The following is a 22,032-nucleotide window of genomic DNA, read 5'->3' on the forward strand; positions in this document are numbered from 1 at the left end:
TCAGAAGAATTAAAAACTGTGTGGCTGACAGGGTCTTGGTGCTCTGGCCAGGTGTCAGACCTGAGCCTCTGATGTGGGAGAGCCGAGTTCAGGACATTGGTCCACCAGGGACCTCCCAGCCCCACGTAATATCAGTTGTCGAGAGCTCTCCCAGAGATCTCCGTCTCAATGCTAAGACCCAGCTCCAATCAACGACCAGCAAGCTCTAGTGCTGGACTCCCCATGTCAAACAACTACCAAGACAGGAACACAACCCCACCCATTAGCACAGAGGCTGCCTAAAATCATACTCAGTTCACAAACACCCCAAAACACACCACCAGATGTGGTCCTGCACACCAGAAAGACAAGATCCAGCCTCATCCACTAGAACACAGGCACCAGTCCCCTCCACCAGGAAGCCTACACAACCCACTGAACCAACCTTACCCACTGGGGGAAGACACCAAAAACAACGGGAACTACGAACCTGCAGCCTGTGAAAAGGAGACCCCAAACACAGTAAGTTAAGCAAAATGAGAAGACAGAGAAATACACAGCAGATGAAGGGGCAAGGTAAAAACCCACCAGACCAAACAAATGAAGAGGAAATAGGCAGTCTACCTGAAAAAGAATTCAGAGTAATGACAGTAAAGATGATCTAAAATCTTGGAAATAGAATGGAGAAAATACAAGAAACTTTTAACAAGGACCTAGAAGAACTAAAGAGCAAACAAACAATGATGAAAAACACAGTAAATGAAATTTAAAATTCACTAGAAGGAATCAACAGCAGAATAACTAAGGCAGAAGAACAGGTAAGTGACCTGGAAGATAAAATACTGGAAATAACTACCGCAGAGCAGAATAAAGAAAAAGGAATGAAAAGAATTGAGGGCAGTCTCAGAGACCCCTGGGACATTAAACGCACCAACATTCGAATTATAGGAGTCTCAGAAGAAGAAGAGAAAAAGAAAGGGACTGAGAAAATATTTGAAGAGATTATGGTTGAAAACTTCTCTAATATGCGAAAGGAAATAAGTCCAGGAAGCTGAGAGAGTCCCATACAGGATAAATCCAAGGGGAAACACTCCAAGACACATATTAATCAAACTATCAAAAATTAAATACAAGGAGAAATATTAAAAGCAGCAAGGGAAAAACAACGAATAACATACAAGGGAATCCCCATAAGGTTAACAGCTGATCTTTCAGCAGAAACTCTGCAAGCCAGAAGGGAGTGGCAGGACATATTTAAAGTAATAAAAGGGAAGAACCTACAACCAAGATTACTCTACCCAGCAAGGATCTCATTCAGATCTGATGGATAAATTAAAACCTTTACAGACAAGCAAAAACTAAGAGAATTCAGCACCATCAAACCAGCTTTACAACAACTGCTAAAGAAACTTCTGTAGGCGGGAAATACAAGAGGAGGAAAAGACCTACAATAACAAAAACAAAACAATTAAGAAAATGATAATAGGAACATATATACGGTAATTACCTTAAATGTAAATGGATTAAATGCTCCAACCAAAAGACGTAGACTGGCTGAATGGCTACAAAAGCAAGACCCGCATGTATGCTGTCTACAAGAGACCCACTTCAGACCTAGGGACACATACAGACTGAAAGTGAGGGGATGGAAAAAGATATTCCATGCAAATGGAAATCAAAAGAGAGCTGGAGTAGCAATTCTCATATCAGACAGAATAGACTTTAAAATAAAGACTATTACGAAAGACAAGAAGGACACTACATAATGATCAAGGGATCAATCCAAGAAGAAGATATAACAATTGTAAATATTTATGCACCCAACATAGGAGTGCCTCAATACATAAGGCACATGCTAACAGCCATAAAAGGGGAAATGGACAGAAACACAATAATAGTAGGGGACTTTAACACCCCACTTTCACCAATGGACAGATCATCCAAAATGAAAATAAATAAGGAAAAACAAGCTTTAAATGACACATTAAACAAGATGGACTTAATTGATATTTATAAGACGTTCCATTCAAAAACAACAGAATACACATTTTTCTCTAGTGCTCGTGGAACATTCTCCAGGATAGATCATACCTTGGGTCACAAATCAAGCGTTGGTAAATTTAAGAAAATTGAAATCATATCAAGTATCTTTTCTGACCACAATGCTATGAGACTAGATATTAATTACAGGAAAAAAAACTGTAAAAAAATATAAACCCATGGAGGCTAAACAATACATTATGAAATAACCAAGAGATCAATGAAGAAATCAAAGAGGGAATCAAAAAGTACCTAGAAACAAATGACAATGAAAACACGATGACCCAAAACCTATGGGATGCATCAAAAGCAGTTCAAAGAGGGAAGTTTATACCAATACAATCCTACCTTAAGAAACAAGAAACATCTCAAATAAACAACCTAACATTACAACTAAAGCAATCAGAGAAAAAAGAACAACAACAACAAAAAAACCCAAAGTTAGCAGAAGGAAAGAAATCATAAAGATCAGATCAGAAATAAATGAAAAAGAAATGAAGGAAACTATAGCAGAGATCAATAAAACTAAAAGCTGGTTCTTTGAGAAGATAAACAAAATTGATAAACCATTAGCCAGACTCATCAAGAAAAAAGGGAGGACTCAAATCAACAGAATTAGAAATGAAAAAGGAGAACTAACAATGGACACTGCAGAAATACAAAGGATCATGAGAGATTACTGCAAGTAACTATATGCCCAAAAAATGGACAGCCTGGAAGAAATGGACAAATTCTTAGAAAAGCACAACCTTCCGAGACTGAACCAGGAAGAAACAGAAAGTATAAACAGACCAATCACAAGGAATGAAATTGAGGCTGTGATTAAAAATCTTCCAACAAACAAAAGTCCAGGACGAGAGGGCTTCACAGGGGAATTCTATCTAACATTTAGAAAAGAGCTAACACCTATCCTTTTCAAACTCTTCCAAAATATAGCAGAGGGAGGAACACTCCCAAACTCATTCTATGAGGCCACCATCACCCTGATACCAAAACCAGACAAAGATGTCACAAAAAAAGAAAACTACAGGCTAATATCACTGATGAAAATAGATGCAAAAATCCTCAACAAAACACTGGCAAACAGAATCCAACAGCACATAAAAAGGATCATACACCATGATCAAGTGGGGTTTATCCCAGGAATGCAGGGATTCTTCAATATATGCAAATCAATCAATGTGATACACCATATTAACAAATTGAAGGAGAAAAACCATATGATCATCTCAATAGATGCAGAAAAAGCTTTCGACAAAATTCAACACCCATTTATGATAAAAACTCTCCAGAAAGTAGGCATAGAGGGAACTTACCTTAACATAATAAAGGCATAATAAATATAATACCTTAACATAATAAAGGCCATATATGGCCAACATTATTTTCAATGGTGAAAAACTGAAATCATTTCCACTAAGATCAGGAACAAGACAAGGTTGCCCACTCTCACCACTATTATTCAACATTCTTTTGGAAGTTTTAGCCCCAGCAATCAGAGAACAAAAAGAAATAAAAGGAATACAAATTGGAAAAGAAGAAATAAAACTGTCACTGTTTGCAGATGACATGATACTACATAGAGAATTCTAAAGATGTTACCAGAAAACTACTAGAGCTAATCAATGAATCTGGTAAAGTAGCAGGATACAAAATTAATGCACAGAAATCTCTTGCATTCCTATACACTAATAATGAAAAATCTGAAAGAGTAATTAAGTAAACACATACATTTAATATTGCAACCACAACAACAAAATACCTAGGAATAAACCTACCTAAGGAGACAAAAGACCTGTATGCAGAAAACTATAAGACACTAATGAAAGAAATTAAAGATGATAGAGGGCTTCCCTGGTGGGGCAGTGGTTAAGAATCCGCCTGCCAATGCAGGGGAGATGGGTTCAATCCCTGGTCCGGGAAGATCCCACATGCCACGTGGCAACTAAGCCCATGTGCCACAGCTACTGAGCCTGTGCTCTAGAGCCCTCGAGCCACAACTACTGAAGCCCACATGCCTAGAGCCCATGCTCTGCAACAAGAGAAGCCACCGCAATGAGAAGCCCGCGTATTGCAACAAAGTCTCAACACACCCAAAAATAAATAAATTTATAAAAATAAATAAATAAAGATGATAGAGACAGATGGAGAGATATACCATGTTCTTGGATTGGAAGAATCAACATTGTGAAAATGACTATACTACCCAAGAAATCTACACATTCAATGCAATCCCTATCAAACTACCAATGGCATTTTTCACAGAACTAGAGCAAAACATTTCACAATTTGTATGGGAACACAAAAGACCCTGAATAGCCAAAGCAATCTTGAGAAAGAAAAACGGAGCTGGAGGAATCAGGCTCCCTGAGTTCAGACTATACTACAAAGCTACAGTAAGCACAACAGTATGGTACTGGCACAAAAACAGAAATATAGATCAATGGAACAGGATAGAAAGCCCAGAGATAAACCCACACACATATGGTCACCTTATCTTTGATAAAGGAGACAAGAATATACAATGGAGAAAAGACAGCCTCTTCAATAAGTGGTGCTGGGAAAACTGGACAGCTACATGTAAAAGAATGAAATTAGAACACTTCCTAACACCATGCGCAAAAATAAACTCAAAATGGATTAAAGACCTAAATGTAAGGTCAGACACTATAAGACTCTTAGAGGAAAACATAGGCAGAACACTCTATGACATAAATCACAGCAAGATCCTTTTTGACCCACCTCCTAGAGAAATGGAAATAAAAACAAAAATAAACAAATGGGACTTAATGAAACTTAAAAGCTTTTGCACAGCAAAAGAAACCATAAACCAGATGAAAAGACAACCCTTAGAATGGGAGAAAACATTTGCAAATGAAGCAACTGACAAAGGGTTAGTCTCCAAAATATACAAGCAGCTCATGCAGCTCAATATCAAAAAAACAAACAACCCAATCCAAAAATGGGCAGAAGACCTAAATAGACATTTCTCCAAAGAAGATATACAGATTGCCAACAAACACACGAAAGGATGCTCAACATCACTAATCATTAGAGAAATGCAAATCAAAATTACAACGAGGTATCACCTCACACTCGTCAGAATGGCCATCATCAAAAAATCTACAGGGCTTCCCTGGTGGCGCAGTGGTTGAGAGTCCGCCTGCCGATGCAGGGGACACGGGTTCATGCCCCGGTCCGGGAAGATCCCACATGCCGCAGAGCGGCTGGGCCCGTGAGCCATGGCCGCTGAACCTGTGCGTCGGGAGCCTGTGCTCCGCAACAGGAGAGGCCACAACAGTGAGAGGCCCGCAAAGCGCAAAAAAAAAACAAAATCTACAAACAATAAATGCTGTAGAGAGTGTGGAGAAAAGAGAGCCCTCTTGCACTGCTGACGGGAATGTAAATAGCTACAGCCACTATGGAGAACAGTATGGAGGGTCCTTTAAAAACTAAAAATAGAACTACCATATGACCCAGCAACCCCGCTACTTGGCATATACCCTGAGAAAACCATAATTCAAAAAGAGTCATGTACCACAATGTTCGTTGCAGCGCTATTTACAATAGCCAGGAAATGGAAGCAACCTAAGTGTCCATCGACAGATAAATGGATAAAGAAGATGTGGCACATATATACAATGGAATATTACTCAGCCATAAAAAGAAATGAAATTGAGTTATTTGTAGTAAGGTGGATGGGCCTAGAGTCTGTCATAAGTCAGAAAGAGTAAAACAAATACCATATGCTAACACATATATATGGAATTTAAAAATAAATGGTTCTGAAGAAACTGGGGCAGGACAGGAATAAAGATGCAGACATAGAGAATGGACTTGAGGACACGGGGAGGGGGAAGCATAAACTGGGATGAAGTGAGAGAGTGGCATGAATGTAAAATAGATAGCTAGTGGGAAGCAGCCTCATAGCACAGGGAGATCAGCTCGTTGCTTTGTGACCACCTAGAGGGGTGGTATAGGGAGGGTGGGAGGGAGACACAAGAGGGAGGAGATATGGGGGTATATGTGCATGTATAGCTGATTCACTTTGTTGTACGGCAGAAACTAATACAATATTGTAAAGCAATTATACTCCAATAAGGATGTGAAAAAATGTATCAGGCGCAGTTCTAAGGCATCTTATAAATATTAACTAATTTAATTCTCATAGAGATCAGTAAATAAATACTCTTATTTTCATCATTTTACAGATGAGAAAACTGAGACACAGAATCACATCAGTCTCGTGAGCTTTCATAACCAGTAACACGCCCTTTCTCTGGTGCATGGAGTAGCCTAAGGAAAGAAGATCCCAAGGATTCCCACAAGGAACAAGGGGGTACTTATCACCCTCTTGAGTTGAGCTAAACTCCCATTAACTTCCCAAAGCTAAACGACCTGGCTAATTTGTTAGCAAAAAGCCTGGATGATATCTATGGCCCTTTCAACTGTATCAGTCTGTGATTATAACACAGACGCAAATTAACACCTTTTGAAATGTGCTCTAGTCTGATGCTCGTGTTTAAGTGAATACTTTGAGAACATAGGTCCTGCTCAGTCCTCAAAACCTGCTTTATAGGTGTTGTTGTCAGTTTCACAGGGTGGAGCTTCAGGCCTAGAAGTGGCACATTTTTAAGGGGGGAAGCCAGGAGGATGTTCCCTTGCCACTACCACTGATTTCAGAGTGTGGCAAGGTGCAGCCCAGTAGATACCTTAACATCCATTTATGTTCACCACCCCCTCCCACCATTTGTCACATTTTCTCAAAGACCTTAAACATTTGTTTAAAGCAATTTCCGTCTGTGACATTCCCAGGAAATCAGAAAAATGTGACAGGGAAAATACAGCAGACACGGATTTACTCACCGAAGGATAAACAATAGACTCTAAATTCAAGTTCAGTGTAGCTTGGGAAGAAAAAATCACAATAATCGTGAAGCACAAAGTGGTTCTCCTTGGGGATTTCATGTCTTCAAGTTTGAGTTGCCTTGCCTGAAATGGAAATAGGATGGTTTAGATTCATTTATCAAACCCAGAAAGAGCTAGCAAACCCTGTCTCAAAGTTTGCACTACAAAAGGACCTTTTCAGTGAAGGGGAGAAAGGAAAAAGCATAAATACATCAAATGTAGAGAACAGTGTCTGCTCCAGACCCCAGGTGAGGGAAGGATGGTGTTAGGAAGGATGGGGGTTGGGAGGGCTGGGGATGGTACCCGCAAACAGCACAAAGATGGCAGATGTTTGGGTACCTTTCCTAGAGACATAGAGAAGGAGAGAGGGAAGGAAAGAGAAAGGATACAGAGAAAAGAGAGGGAAAGCAAGAAAAAGGGAGAGACTACTCAGTACAAAGTACTTTTAACCTTGTGGCTCAATACATAGCATATGAACAAAAGGATTCAGAGAACAGTACTTTCCTTTGCTATGTGCCACACAGTCTGATATTTTCAATTCTATTCTATTATCTTACACTATTTTTTTCTTTGAATTCTGGCAGTAAACCATTCCATTGACTTTATGACCCACATTAATGGGCTATGACCCATTAGTATGAAAAATTCTGGACTCAGTCATAAAAATACAAGTTGTATTTTAGAGATTTTTAGAGTGTATAATATGGAACATTGACATACAATATATCTCAATATACTGATTTTTTATAGCTATCTCTTTACAATGCTAGTAATGAAAACAAACTTTTTCAGCGACCAGATTAATCATTGTTGCACTTGAAAGTTAGAGTATCACATGGAATAATCCCACCTCTCATGGGTCTGAGGACCATGACAAACTACTTTGTGTAGATTCCTTTCCTTACTGACATTTTTATGTCCATGTGTTTTTGTGAAAAGAATACTTGACTAAGGAGATATGGGTTAGGATCCAGGATGACTACAAACTAATTGCATCCTTGACACTTCTCTGCATCCAGTTTGCTCATCTATGAAATGGGGATACTTAGACCTCCTCTAATTCTCTCACAGACTTCTCTGAGGCTCAGATGTGACTAAAAGCCGTGCAGAGCTCCAGGGATGCCGGCTGCAATGGTTTCACCCTGACCTTAGTGGAATCCAGAGAGCCGCCATCAAGGACAGCCCTTGGTCCAGGCGTTGCCGGGGGCACCAGGGGACCTGGCCAGGATAACACACGGAGAGACAGCCAAGACTTACATGCCAGGGAGGACTGTGTTTCAATCACCAACTGTCGCTGTCTCCTTTTCCTCTCCCCCAGGGGAAAAGAAGGAAGAATAAGGCCCTGGAAAACTGAGCCAATTTGCAGATCTGGCAATCAAATACATTTTTAAAATTCTACAACTCAACGGCTTTTGGAAAATGCTTTGCAATTTAGGTTACAGGAATAGATATTTAAGACCAGATGCATCTACTGCAGGGAAAGCATAACCACTCATTCCTTGTTGAAGGGAGTAGGCTTTTGTGAGTGTGGAGCAGGCTGATTTAGCCTGGGGATAACAACTGTTTTGGGGATGAATCGGGTATTTTGGAGGGAATTTAATCTTTTTAGGCATTGACTTAGTGCACTGGACTGGCTGGTTCCATTTTGAGGCAGTTAATCAAGGAGACGAGAGCTAGTAACTGAATAGTTAATGAGCCTCCCTTAGTACGTGACAGCCATGGAGGGACTCAGGCATTAAAGGAATTCAAGCTGACTCCACATCTTTCTCTCGTCCCAATGTTGGCCTTTGTCAGAGTTAGCAAGGATTATCTTGGTCATGATAATGACCAAATAAATGGTCACAACCTAAATGGTCATGTCTGGTCCTTTTGTATAATAGCCACTGGCCAATACTGTCCACTGTCCCCATCTTCCCCCAGCCTCCCTGGACATAGCTCTTGATGAAACTGACATCCTTTTCTCTGTTGGCCTATTTTGTGGCCACAGAATCACTATTCAGTAGAAATACGGATATAGGAAGGACTGCACTGTGGGGAGGGGATGTTCTCTGGATACAGAAGAAAGAAAACAGCTACATACAGTCATCAGTTACATGGTAAGGGTGAAGGGCAGGTCCTCCACTTGAAGGAAGAAGGCCATCGTTTTGAGGGAGAGGTAATATTGAAAATATTTGACAACCAATATGGCGCGAGCCTGACCAATCTGAACAGTGATACCAGCTGAAGATCAGTTCAGTTTTTAGGGCTCCTGCTATGTGTGGGGAGAGCCTTCTGAAAACGCACTATTCTCACCTATACCAATAACGTCTCAGTAACCGTCCAGCTGCTCTCATCAGTGAGGAATCTAGTGGAAGCTGTTTAACTTGGCTAACAGGGAAGAGAATCCAAGTCCATCCAACGAAAAGCCCAGAGTAGCACCCCACGTCAAGGCAATATATCTTCAGTAGGGCCCCTTTCATGGTAAATCCCTGAGAAGTTTACATTTATTCCAAATTCCTGGAGTAAATGGCAGAGCACAACTAAGAAACTCAGAGACAAGCAGAGGCAGAAAGGGAAAGAAACATATCTGATGTCATTTCCAATTTCTTTCTCCTTTTACATTATAAATTCTGGACACTGTCTACTAAAACTCACCAACCTATATGAGCCTGCTGTATCTTAGAAAAAGCTGGGAGATATGACCCCGTGCTCAGGAGTAACCCTGGGGAGATGAGCAACTTCCTGGTTCCTCAGACTCTGTTTTCCTGTCTGTGAAGTTAGAAGAGAGGGGGAGGGAAATCAAGCACCCTGACATCATAAGCCTCATATGCCAGGAAGAAGTCGCCAGGATTCTCAGCATCACTGCACTTGGAGGAGGAGGGCCTGGGTTCCTTGGAGCAGTCTTTAACAGAGTTCTCTTTTGGAGGGATGTGCACCAGAAACATTCATTGTGAAACTGACCTGAAACACATCAGGGAACGGTTCTCCCAAATCTTCTAAACAACCAGTGCTTCAGATCAGCTGGTCTCCAGGAAACCCTTCATCAGCCCTGAGCTGCCGCGATTTGATGGAGGGGGTGGGAGCAGGAGTGAAGAGGCTTGTACACCTTGCAAGTTTAGAAGCCTGTTCTTGAAATGACCACATCTGTGTGGTCTGATGACCCAATGTCATCATCAATTTATGATTCCAAGCTCTGTATAAATAGGGCAATCGTGAGACTCGTTCTGGGAATGATTTCCTAAGCTCTACACAGCTCTGCCCTCCTGTGCTCTCTGGTGTTCTCGGCCCCTCTGCCCTGGGGACCCCGGCCTTGATACTCTCCTTGGCTCCCCCTGGGGAGAGGGAAGGCAAGAGGTGAAAGCAAGCCCACATTTGATCAGCCTCTGCCCAGGTGCCTCATCCTTCCTCCAGTCCGGGGCTCTGCTCCTGGCTTGGTCCCTGAGCACAGCCCCTCCCCTTAACACTGCCTGGGTACCACCACCCTGGAAGAGTATTTGAGCATCGTCTGCTTAAATGGTTCTTATCCCTGGCTGCACGTCAGAACAAGCACCTGGGGAATTTCTCTTTTTTTTTTTTTTTCCCTCTTTTCATTTGTTTATTTGTTGTTTTAATATCATGCCAGACCAATTGAATTAGCATTTCTGGCAGGGTAGGGAGCTGAGCATCTGTATCTGTCCCAGCTGTTTCTGATGCAGAGGGAGGTTTGAGGTCTGCAGGTCCACATTTTCAGCATCCCATTGCTCCATCCACACTCCTGTCACTTTCCATCACCAGCCTATAGTCCTCTGTCTACTAAAGAAACTACATAGAAACAGAATCTTAAGGGGGATGCATTTAGGAGACAGTCAGTCAATGGTGGATGAATGAATGGTTTCATGGGATTATGGACTCAGATATGATCTACCGATAGTTTTTGATGCAAATAAGCAGCCAAGTCTGTTATTTGAGGTTGTATTATATACCTCACATAGAATCAATCATGGTGCACAATTACGAACCAACAAACATTGAGATCTTTCTGTAGGCCTAAATTCGCGCCACGCGTTCATGAATTGACATGAGTCATGGTCCCTGTTCCTAAGAAGTTCTCAATCTCATCGGGAAGGCATGAAACAGAGACTGGAAGAAAAAATGTAAGTTTAAAAGATGCTATTTACTAAATGCCTACTAGGTACCAGGCACAGCCCTCAATGCGATTAATATGTTCATTCACTTAATTTGCCTCTCACAAGAAGCCTGTGAGGTAGGTGTTTTCATCCTAATTCATAGATGAGAACGTGAAGGCTCTCAGAGAGGTTACCGTACTGACCCAAGCCGCCCAGCTAGTAAGTAAGTAACAGAGTGAGAATCGCTCCCAACTTGGTCTGTCTCCAACGTGAGCTGCAGTGTGAAGGGATGAGATGACTGGAGGAGGTTGGACAGGGGGAAGTTGGGTGAGTTTGGGAGTGACCGAGGTCGCCAGCCAGACCCTGAAGGATGGGTAATGTTTTAATGTAAAACGGGGCAAGAAAAGAGAATCCCAGGCAAAGGAGGAGAGCATAAGCAGAGGCCCTTGTCTCTGTTTAAAGGGAACAAAGCAGCCCGAAGGGCGATGTTTAGTTGTCCCTTGAATTCCTTGTGGACGTTGCCTTGGTCAGCTTGTCCAACCACTGTGACGAAGGCTCAGCCACGGTCCCTGGGTGTGCATTGCTCTCCTGAGCAATCACCATCAACAGAGAAGGCAGAGCTATTTTTTGCTCTGACTTGGAAAGAAAATGAATGTAATGACATTAGGGGTCCAGTGATTCTCTCCTTCCTATAACAGACTGTAGTGGAAAGAGCACTAGCTTTGATGCAAAACAGGCCTATGTTCTGATTCCAGCTCCATCACTTAGTAACTGATGGTGAGACACTTAACCCCATGGAGCCTCAGTTTCCTGATGTGAATAATGAGAATCACAGTACCCGCTTTGCAGCATTGCTGTAAAGGTTAGAGATTGTGCCCACGAAGCACAGGAAAGCCTGGCCACAGGTGAATTTCTTAAGGGCTGAGTTGTGTCCTCCAAAATTAATGTGTTGAATTCCAACACCCCAGCAGCTCAGAATGTGACCTTATTTGGAGACAGGGTCTTTAAAGAGGTCATTGCATCAAAATGAGGTCATATGGGTGGGGCCCTAATCCAATATATACAGTGACCATATAAGAGGAGATTAGGACACAGACCCACGCAGAGGAATGACCACATGAAGACACCAGAGGAAGACAGCATCTACAAGCCAAGGAGAGAGGCTTCTGAAGAAACCAATTCTGCCAACACCTTGATTTCAGACCTCCAAGCTCCAGAACTGTGAGAAAATAAATTTCTGTTGTTTAAGCTACCCAATCTGCAGAACTTTATTACAGTGTTCCTAGCAAACTAATATAGAATTCAATAAAAATGATACCTCTTTTTATTTTTTATCACTCAAAAAGTGTGAGTGTGGCCCTCTGGTCTGCTGCCCAGTATTTACTATTTATTCTGGGAATGTTTTTATGAAAATTGAAAAATGGATTACTGGTGTGTCTGAATAGAGAATAAAACACACACAGTTTAAAATTGAAAAACAAACGAGAATTCATCTCTAGTTCAAGCACTCTTGCCAGCCCTCTACAAACACACACACACACATACTAGCACACACATGCACACACACACACCTCTTAGTTTTTTAGATGAGAAAACCAGGGCCTGGCAAGGGCTATGTGTCTCAAAGGCAGCTAGCGGTTGAGTCAGTCAGGACTGAAGAACTCAACCAAGGATTCTTAAAATTCTATCAATAGACAATAATGTTGTCCTACAGTCAGACAAGTTGTTTGTGATAGGATGGTGGAGAATAATTATCAGCAATGAAGATGGTGATGATGGTGATGGTGATGCTGATGCTGATGGTGATGATGGTGATGCTGATGGTGATGGTGATGATGGTGATGCTGATGGTGACAGATTCCTGTCACTTACTGGATCTGTTTCAGGCATGGTGCTAAGCTCTCTCCAAGGATTATGTCATTTAACCCTCTCAATGATCCTGTGATACCACTAAATTAATTATTCCATATTCAAAAATGGAAATGGAAGGTTAGAAGGATGAGTAGCTCACCAAGATTGCACAGTTGATATGTGGTAGTGACAAAATTATAAAATTTGCCATCTACTCCATTGGGAAAACGTACCATTTGGCCTATGAGATCTTCTCAGTGGGATATCAGTAAGAATAAATGAAAAACTTTCTCTATATAGACCTTAGACCAGGCAACTGAATTCTAGCCTCACTTTGGCACTGATTGGTTCGTGAACTGGGGCAAGTCACTTCACCTCTCTGAGTCTCAGTTTTCTTTTCAGCAAAGCCAGGGAGCTGATGGCCCCTGGTGATTTCAAATTTGGGGTAGAGGAATTGTCCTCTGAAGGTGCCAAAATTTCTCACAATTATTTCAAATCCATTGTAACCTCACTTAGGTTTCTGAGCCTAATCGTAACTATCTCTTGCACTTATCTCTCACATCTCTGGGTGACTACACAGTCCAGGCCTTTACTGCCCCTCACATGCACCACTGCAATGTCTGGATTCTTTTCCTCTCTGTGCATCTCCTATGTAGATGCAAGATAGACCTTCTGGGAGTGCTCTTCTCATGTGTTACCTCTGTTCAGCTCCCAGCTGCCTTCGGAACAAAGGCAATGGCTTTTGCTGATGCTGAAGGCCTCATGACCCGGAGCTGGCTTATTTAATAAGCACCTATCATATTTTCACTACTGTAGCTGATTGCTTTTTCATAATTTAAAATAGTACAAGAGATTTCCCAGTGTTCATGCAAAAGTAATAATATGAACATTAATCTTTGAAACTTAATCCTGGGAGTGGGGAAGGGTAGTTATTATGGTCAAACTATTTTTCAGTGTTTTGCAAAACCAAAGTAATCCTGCCATCATTTACTTGGTTTCTTGGTCTCCCTTGTTTTCCTGTCCCTTCGCCTCAACATAATCACCACATATTCAAATTCTATCCACCCTTTAATGCTCAGGCAGACGACTGCCTCCTGGTTGGAGATTCCCTGCTCTGTTCAGCTGTAAATGGGAGGTCAGGACTTGTGAATGTGGTGGGCACATAAAACTCAAGGTATTTGGTTAAAAAGTGGAGGAGAGAGTAGCGATTCTTCCCATAGGTAAACTGCTTGGTTTCTGTGTCATGCACAGAAGGTGATGTTATATGCATGGCTTTCTTTTTAAGAAAGGAAGAATTGCATTGCATGCTAGGACACTAACAGGGGAAGCCACGCATCTTACTAATCCTTGGCCTGTGTGTGACTAACTAGACAGGTATTGTATCCTTTGAAAACGCCAATGGTATATCTTCCTATGCCCCGTTCCTTATGTTCTGGGGCACATATATCTATATTATGCTACTACTAGAGAATACTAGTATATATATATCTATATTACGCTAGTACTAGAGAATAATTCAAAGCAGAGTTCCTCCTGATGGCAGGTGATGAACGGTAGTATGAAATTTCAGGACTTCCATTGCAAATTTGACTGAGATTAATATTCTTTGCTCAGGGTTGCAATTAAGACAGGATGTCATCAATAACCTCCCTCCTGAATTGCAGACGGGCAGATTAAAAGTCCTCAAGGACTGCTTTAAGAGCCCGCCTTCACAGATCTGTATTTTCAAACACAGAAGTGATAAAACTTACCTTTGCTGACCTTATCTAATGAGATGATTCATCCGTCACACATGCAGAACTATAAACTAAATATTTATTGAACACAAACACGAAACACAATACCAGTGAAAGAACTGCCTTGAAATTTTTTTTTCCTATTTAATTTCCCTTTGCCTTAAAATAAAGTCCTGCAGTAGCATTGTGTCAGGGTAGCTCAGTCCTATCAGATTACAGAGGAACATTTGTTTGTACACAATGGGGTCAAGCTTTCTAAAACACACTGCACATGTGTGTGGCATTGATAACCTTTTATCTTTCTTTCCTTGTTGTAAATCACTGGAGGATTTTAACCTTTGAGCAAGAGATTGCCATCTCCACGAAAACATTAAGTTCCTAACTCTGCTCTTATCTCAACCATCTTGCTCCTTTCATTTACCACATGGAGGGGTTTCCCTAAGCCCTGGCAAGACAATGCATTTCGACTGCCATGGAGGGTGGCCCTGGGGTTGGCTGCCAGGCTGTATAGAGCCTCAGGGGACTTGGGTGTTGGTCCAAACCTTTACAGTTCTGTGGTTCTACTCTTTACGAGGTGAGATTCAAAATAATAGAGTATTCTAATAACAACAATAGTGGCCCAATCAGAGCAGTCCCTGGTCCCTGCAAGAGCAGAGGCCTCAGGGCCCTCATTGCCAGTTAGTGGGGAGGTCTGTGCAAGGGTCCAAGGCAAGCAACTGGGTGACCGAGGCAGAGGTGGGAGGGGGCACTTCAGACAATCCAGGGGCCCCGGGACAGCAGTTATTTATCTACCTTGTGGTTTCAATTATTCCAACATTTTAATATTTGGCAGGGCCATCTTAGCCCTCTGTGTTCCCTCCTCTCCCAGCCCCCATTCACTCCATATCTCTGACATCAGGCATTGGTGTCCTTAGCCAGTGACTTCACTTCTCTTAAATTTCCATTTTGTTAGACTTTAAGAATAATGTATGTATGTGTGCTACTTAAAATGAAAAAAGTATTATTTTTCCCCCCAAATACAGTACCCTGAGAAGTCATGGCCATTCCAAAACTTCCTTAATCTGGATAGTCTGACTTTAGTCCTCACCTTATTATGAAAGGTATTTTCTAAAGGGTAAGCTGGGACAAAGTGAGAGAGTGGCATAGATAGCTACCAAACATAGATAGCTAGTGGGAAGCAGCCGCATAGCACAGGGAGATCAGCTCGGTGCTTTGTGACCACCTAGAGGGGTGGGATAGGGAGGGTGGGAGGGAGGGAGATGCAAGAGGGAGGAGATATGGGGATATATGTAGATGTGTAACTGATTCACTTTGTTATAAAGAAGAAACTAGCACACCATTGTAAAGCAATTATACTCTAATAAAGATGTTCTAAAAAAAAAAAAAAGTTTTTTTTTTTTTTTTTTTTTGCGGTACGCGGGCCTCTCACTGTTGTGGCCTCTCCCTCCGCGGAGCACAGGCTCAGGACACGCAGGCTCAGCGGCCATGGCTCACGGGCCCAGCCGGTCCGCGGCATGTGGGATCTTCCCGGACCGGGGCACGAACCCGCGTCCCCTGCATCGGCAGGTGGACGCTCAACCACCGCACCACCAGGGAAGCCCACAGCTATGGTTTCAATTATCAGTTTAACTTTATTTCCACCTTGATCTCTTTGCTAAATATTAGGAGCATCTTTCCAACCGGACTATTTCCACCTGGGTGTAAATTCCGCTCATCCAGAACTAATGTGTCTCTTCTCTCCTAACCCACCTCTTCCCAGGTTTGCCAGCTGCTGGCTTCATTCTTCAGTTTTACAGACTCACAGCCCCACGGGTATTCCTGGTTACAAGAATCGAGGGCAGGAGTTGGGGGACCAATTCAACCATTCGCTAAGTCCTGTAAATACCTCCACTGCCATGTTTTCTTTTCCTCGGCCTCCATATTGGTGTGGACATTACCATCTCATCATTATCACTATCACCGGGATGACTGCAGCAATCTGCTGAACCCTCCCTCCTTTCCTCCCTGTCCAATATCCAATACCATCAGCTGATTCTTTTGCCTAGAACACTATTTTTCATAGATTGCTACTGTACCACATTCAAGTACTCTGAACGTTCTCAAATGCCCAGAGAATATTTGGACTAATTCACCTAGCAAGCATGGTCACCGCAACCTAAGGAAAACCCAGCCCTGCTACATTTTTCTTCCATGACACTTGGATACAGAACAGGCTGACCTACTCACAAGCTGTTATTGTACCTTTTTTTGCAAAATGTGTCCTAAATATTAACAACAAATATTGGTTGAATGGATTGCTAGCTCTTAGCTTCTTCTCACACTATTCTTGGCAGCTGAAATGACCCGTTCCTCCCTTCTGAGATTTACTCATTATTTCAGGTCTTGCTTATTCCCTTAGTAACAACAATTGCTACCATTTATCAAGCCCTCGCTATATGCTGGCATTAGACTAAGCGCTCTGCATGTACTAGGCTCATTTAATCCTTAAATCCTATATTGTTTGAAGTAGCAATATCCCCATTTTACTGATGGAGAAACTGAGACTTCGGTAAATTAAATCACACCCCCCAAGTCACACAGTATGTAGCCAACTCTGTTGCCGAATCTGAGCTCTTACCCTTTATAGCACATGCCTCTTTTCTTGTCTTTTCGAGCAATACATCATTCTTTGGGATACACTGCATTTCTCTCCTCCGCTACTCTGCTGGCCCTGGCATTTGGATTTTTCTGCAGCACTGTTGTGGTTTTTGGAGCACAGCATAGTAATTAGGCCTCTGGACTGGTAAGTCAGACTGCCTGAGCTGGAATCCCAACTTCCCTACTTGCCAGCTTTGTGTGCCTCAGGCAACTTAAAATTCTGTGTCCTTTTGTCTATAAAGTACGTATTATAATAGTACCTGAGGTATTGGATTATTGGAATAACTATATGACTTAGCAGTCTTTGTAAAGCACTGAACACAGTACCTGGCACATAATAAGTCCTCAGTAAATATTACCTGTTATTATTAAAGTTCCCAAGGCCTGTGCCTTGCCTCCCATTCTGAGTATAAGCTGATTAAAGGAAAGGATTCTCTGTCTTTGTAATTCCACAGCTCTTTGCACACCTATCACCGTAAATGCTTCCACTAAGCTGTGACTTTAAAGGTTTCACCTTTGTGATTATCTTTTAGGAAACAGGCAAGATGCCAGTTACTTTAACCATCATCACTAGAATCAGACAACGTGAGTTGAAATGCTGAGCTGGTAAATAACGTGTGAATTCATAGCGCCTCAACACAGATATTTAACCCAACAAGCCTTCCTGCAGCACCTACTCTGTGTTGAAACTCCCAGGACCTGGGGAAACTGAGGCTGAGAGCCCCCCCCCCACCCAGTGCTCCTTATAAAGGAGACAAAGATTACAGCGATGAGTGATACTAATTTGGATTTTACTGAGAAATGTCAGCGAGGAAGTTTCTAGGGACACATCTTCTGATTAAAAAACAGCTCTGGGGATTCCCTGATGGCGCAGTGGTTAAGAATCCTCCTGCCAATGCAGGGGACACAGGTTTGATCCCTGGTTCAGGAAGATCCCACATGCCGCGGAGCAACTAACCCCGTGAGCCACAACTGCTGAGCCCACATGCCACAACTACTGAAGCCCACGCACCTAGAGCCCATGCTCTGCAACAAGAGAAGCCACTGCAATGAGAAGCCCAGGCACCGCCACGAAGAGTAACACCCGCTCACCACAACTACAGAAAAGCCCGTGTGCAGTAACGAAGACCCAATGCAGCCAAAAATAAATAAGTAAATAAATAAAATCTATTAAAAAAAAACCAAACAGCTCTGAATTATTGTCTATCCATCTATAGATCAATCCAGAAAGTGGCAGATCACGCAAAGGATAATTAGTATTTCTTTTTCTGGGAACTGAGACACATGTTAAAATGACACTGAGTAGAATAGATGACCCCCACCCCCGTAGTCATTTGGCGGCAGAAGAGAACGTCCTGTTTACCTAGAACATTTCATCTGATTTTGTAAACTCTGCAAGTAACAGGGAGCCCATGAATCTGCAGGGAAGCCAGTGGGGTTGTTCTGATTTAAACTTGAAAGGCAGTGCCATTGTCTGGGGAGTAGAGATGCCTCTTCATTCTCACCTGCAGACGTGAGACGGGACTGTTCCTCTCATAAATAGGAGCCGCCAGAATCCTAATCCATGATGTTCACAGCTGCTGGGACTTCTGCCCCCAACTTCTCGGCTCCATGAAGCGGTTATCACTTCTGCTTCTCAATTTAGACTTTATCTCTTACAGTTTGGACTCAGTGGTTCCCAACCCTCACTGCATAACAGAATCACTTTGGAGGTTTAAAAACAAACGAACCACACAAAAAACCATGCCCGAGCCGTTTCCCCAGAGATTCTGACTCAGTTGTTCCAGGGAAGTGTCTGGGCAACGTCTTCTTTTTGTTAAGTTTCTGGGGGTGATACCAATGGACAGAAGGCATTAGAATCTGCTAAAATCTGGACCAGGCAATAGCTTAATCTGTCTACAGACTTTCAGCACAACTGGGAGTCCATGTTGCTACCAAGGTGATAGAATCTAGCCAATCCCATTCATTCTCTATTCCACATGACTTCTATCCTTATGTTGGAAAGGCAGAGATCTGGGCTTCTTTTTATTTCAGTGCCCCCAAAGGATTAATTGTGAGATGCTGAGCAAACAACGAAACCTCTAAGCCTCTCATTTTTGTATTCCATAAAATGCGGACAAGCAACCTGCTTTACCTATGACATGGTGGAGGATGAGGCGGTCTCTATCAGGGGCTAGCACTGCACAGTAGGGTGAAATGATTAACTGAATTACCCTGAGAAAGAGTCAAGGCAGGCAAATTTAACAGGATGGTCAAGAAAGCACCAGAGAATGTCCAAAATCAGCAGGGCCAGCTGGCCCTCTAGTTTGGGGTAGAGAAACCTTGGGAAGGGCGAGAAGATGCCAAATAGCAACTGAAAGCATTTTGTGATTATTCTTGGACTGGACGTTGCTCATGCAACTTCATTCCAGATCCTCTCTCCATGACCCATACCGACTAGTTCACTGTGCTTTCTTCTTATTCACTTGTCTCATAATAATGTATGGAAGGAAAAAAAAAAAAGGCCACCTTTTTACAGAAAGCTAAAAGAAATAGAAAATGAACCCATCTGTTAAACCCAACTATTATCCACTAAATGAAAAGGGAATCTCTCCCACACTCTCCCCATTTTCCCAGAGCCAACCACTTAATCTAGCTGGCTAGCTATCATCTATCTATCTATCCATCCATCCATCCATCTATCTATCAGGTTAATTTTCTTTTCTTTTCTTTTCCAGAACAGAATGCCTTTGATGGCCTTCAGGAGAGAGGCCCGAACTACTAGTTGAAAAATCTAGAATTTAATCCCTGGGAAACTGTTATGAATACTATTAGTTGCCAAAGTCAAAACCAACACAAAAATAATAATGCTGAAAATGAATAAAACTCTTCCAAACTTTTCTAAATATTAAAAGAGCTGTTCACATTCCCCATGTATTAGTTTTTCTTTCCAGTGAGAGGAAGGTATTGTTAAAGAACAATACATGGATCTGACAATGCGAACTTCTTGTACTCCTATGTGCCCTGACTTGTCCTAAGAGCTGGGAAGACAGAAAAACACGTCATTTAACTGGTGACATACACAGCAAACAACTGGTGGGATAACTTTGGGGAGGGAAAAAAACTAATGCATATCGGGTGTGCGGGACTTGATAAATTGTTAGGCATAGTCTATTATAGTACGGATATAGTCATGCATTACTTGTGTAATTCAAAAATGAAAGGCCCCAAACATTAGCCCTTTATGAAGGGAAAAACTGAGCTGCAGTGAAGTGGTGTGGCCTGGCTTTCTACAAAGTACAAGAAAACATGGTTTAAACCCAATCCAAAATTGGGCAGAAGACCTAAATAGACATTTCTCCAAAGAAGACATACAGATGGCCAAGAGGCACATGAAAAGCTGCTCAACATCACTAATTATTAGAGAAATTCAAATCAAAACTACAATGAGGTATCACCTCACACCAGTTAGAATGGACATCATCAGAAAATCTACAAACAACAAATGCTGGAGAGGGTGTGGAGAAAAGGGAACCCTCTTGCAATGTCGGTGGGAATGTAAATTGATACAGCCACTATAGAGAACAGTATGGAGGTTCCTTCAAAAACTAAAAATAAAACTACCATATAACCCAGCAATCCCACTACTGGGCATATACCCTGAGAAAACCATAATTCAAAAAAAGTCATATACAAAAATGTTCACTGCAGCTCTATTTACAATAGGCAGGACATGGAAGCAACCTAAGTGTCCATCAACAGATGAATGGATAAAGATGTGACACATATATACAATGGAATATTACTCAGCCATATAAAGAAACGAAATTGAGTTATTTGAGTGAGGTGGATGGACCTAGAGTCTGTCACACAGAGTGAAATGTCAGAAACAGAAAAACAAATACCGTATGCTAACACATATACATGGAATCTAAAAGGAAAAAAAGGTTCTGAAGAACCTAGGGGCAGGGCCGGAATAAAGACGCAGACATAGATAATGGACTTGAGGACACGGGGAGGGGGAAGGGTAAGCTGGGACGAAGTGAGAGAGTGGCATGAGTGTAAAATAGCTAGCTAGTGGGAAGCCTCATAGCACAGGGAGATCAGCTCCATGCTTTGTGTCCACCTAGAGGGGTGGGATAGGGAGGGTGGGAGGAAGACACAAGAGGAAGGAGATATGGGGATATATGTGCACATATAGCTGATTCACTCTGTTGTACGGCAGAAACTAACACAACATTGTAAAGCAATTATACTCTAATAAAGATGTTAAAAAAAAATGGTTTAAGCAAACCACACATCATAGGGCATTTCCTTCCTTCTAGAACACTGAAGACAAGCCTGCCTGCTCTTGATCCCAGCACTTTTCCTGACATCCTTCCCAGCGCTGACCTGCAAACCCCTTTCCCCTCAGTCTGGGTGGGGCAGCATCTTACATTTCACATTCCCAGGACTGCCTGGGACCTGAGGATACCCGTGCCTCTCCTGCTACACTCGGGGTAGCCTCCCCTGCTGCCTGGCATGGAAACACTCACATAGCAATTCAAAAATGCTCTGGTCTTTACGGTATTTTCTGGCTCAGGGATGGGAAACCTCATTAAAAAGAAAAAGAAAAGGAAAGCTTTTTTTATTTTAGAGGAAATTCTAAAAGCATCCCAGCTCACTGCCTGACACTCAGTCTCCCTAAACACAGTGTCACCAACTTAACCAACAGCCTGCATGCAAAATGCCCTTGACCAGACATGCTCTGTGCTCCCTACATACATGTCACAGCTACAGAAAAGAAAATCAGGCAGAGGGTCGTAACTGAAAGATGA

General features: G+C 42.2%; 1 protein-coding gene across 11 annotated transcripts in view; it reads right to left on the reverse strand.

Annotated features, from left to right (window-relative positions):
- The window catches only part of ADGRF5 (adhesion G protein-coupled receptor F5), a 111,384-nt gene that overhangs the window by 52,386 nt on the left and 36,966 nt on the right, over positions 1-22,032 (reverse strand). For 10 of the 11 annotated variants that reach the window (XM_032650270.1, XM_032650269.1, XM_032650277.1 and 7 more), the window contains one exon: positions 6,886-7,011. In XM_032650270.1, coding sequence (XP_032506161.1) covers positions 6,886-7,011 — 126 coding nt within the window. Of the gene's footprint in view, positions 1-6,885; positions 7,012-18,741; positions 18,775-22,032 lie in introns of those variants that run through there. The other variant, XM_032650274.1, reaches the window with a different exon arrangement.

Source organism: Phocoena sinus, chromosome 11 (assembly GCF_008692025.1).
Source record: "Phocoena sinus isolate mPhoSin1 chromosome 11, mPhoSin1.pri, whole genome shotgun sequence".
In the NCBI taxonomy this organism is placed as follows: Eukaryota; Metazoa; Chordata; class Mammalia; order Artiodactyla; family Phocoenidae; genus Phocoena; species Phocoena sinus.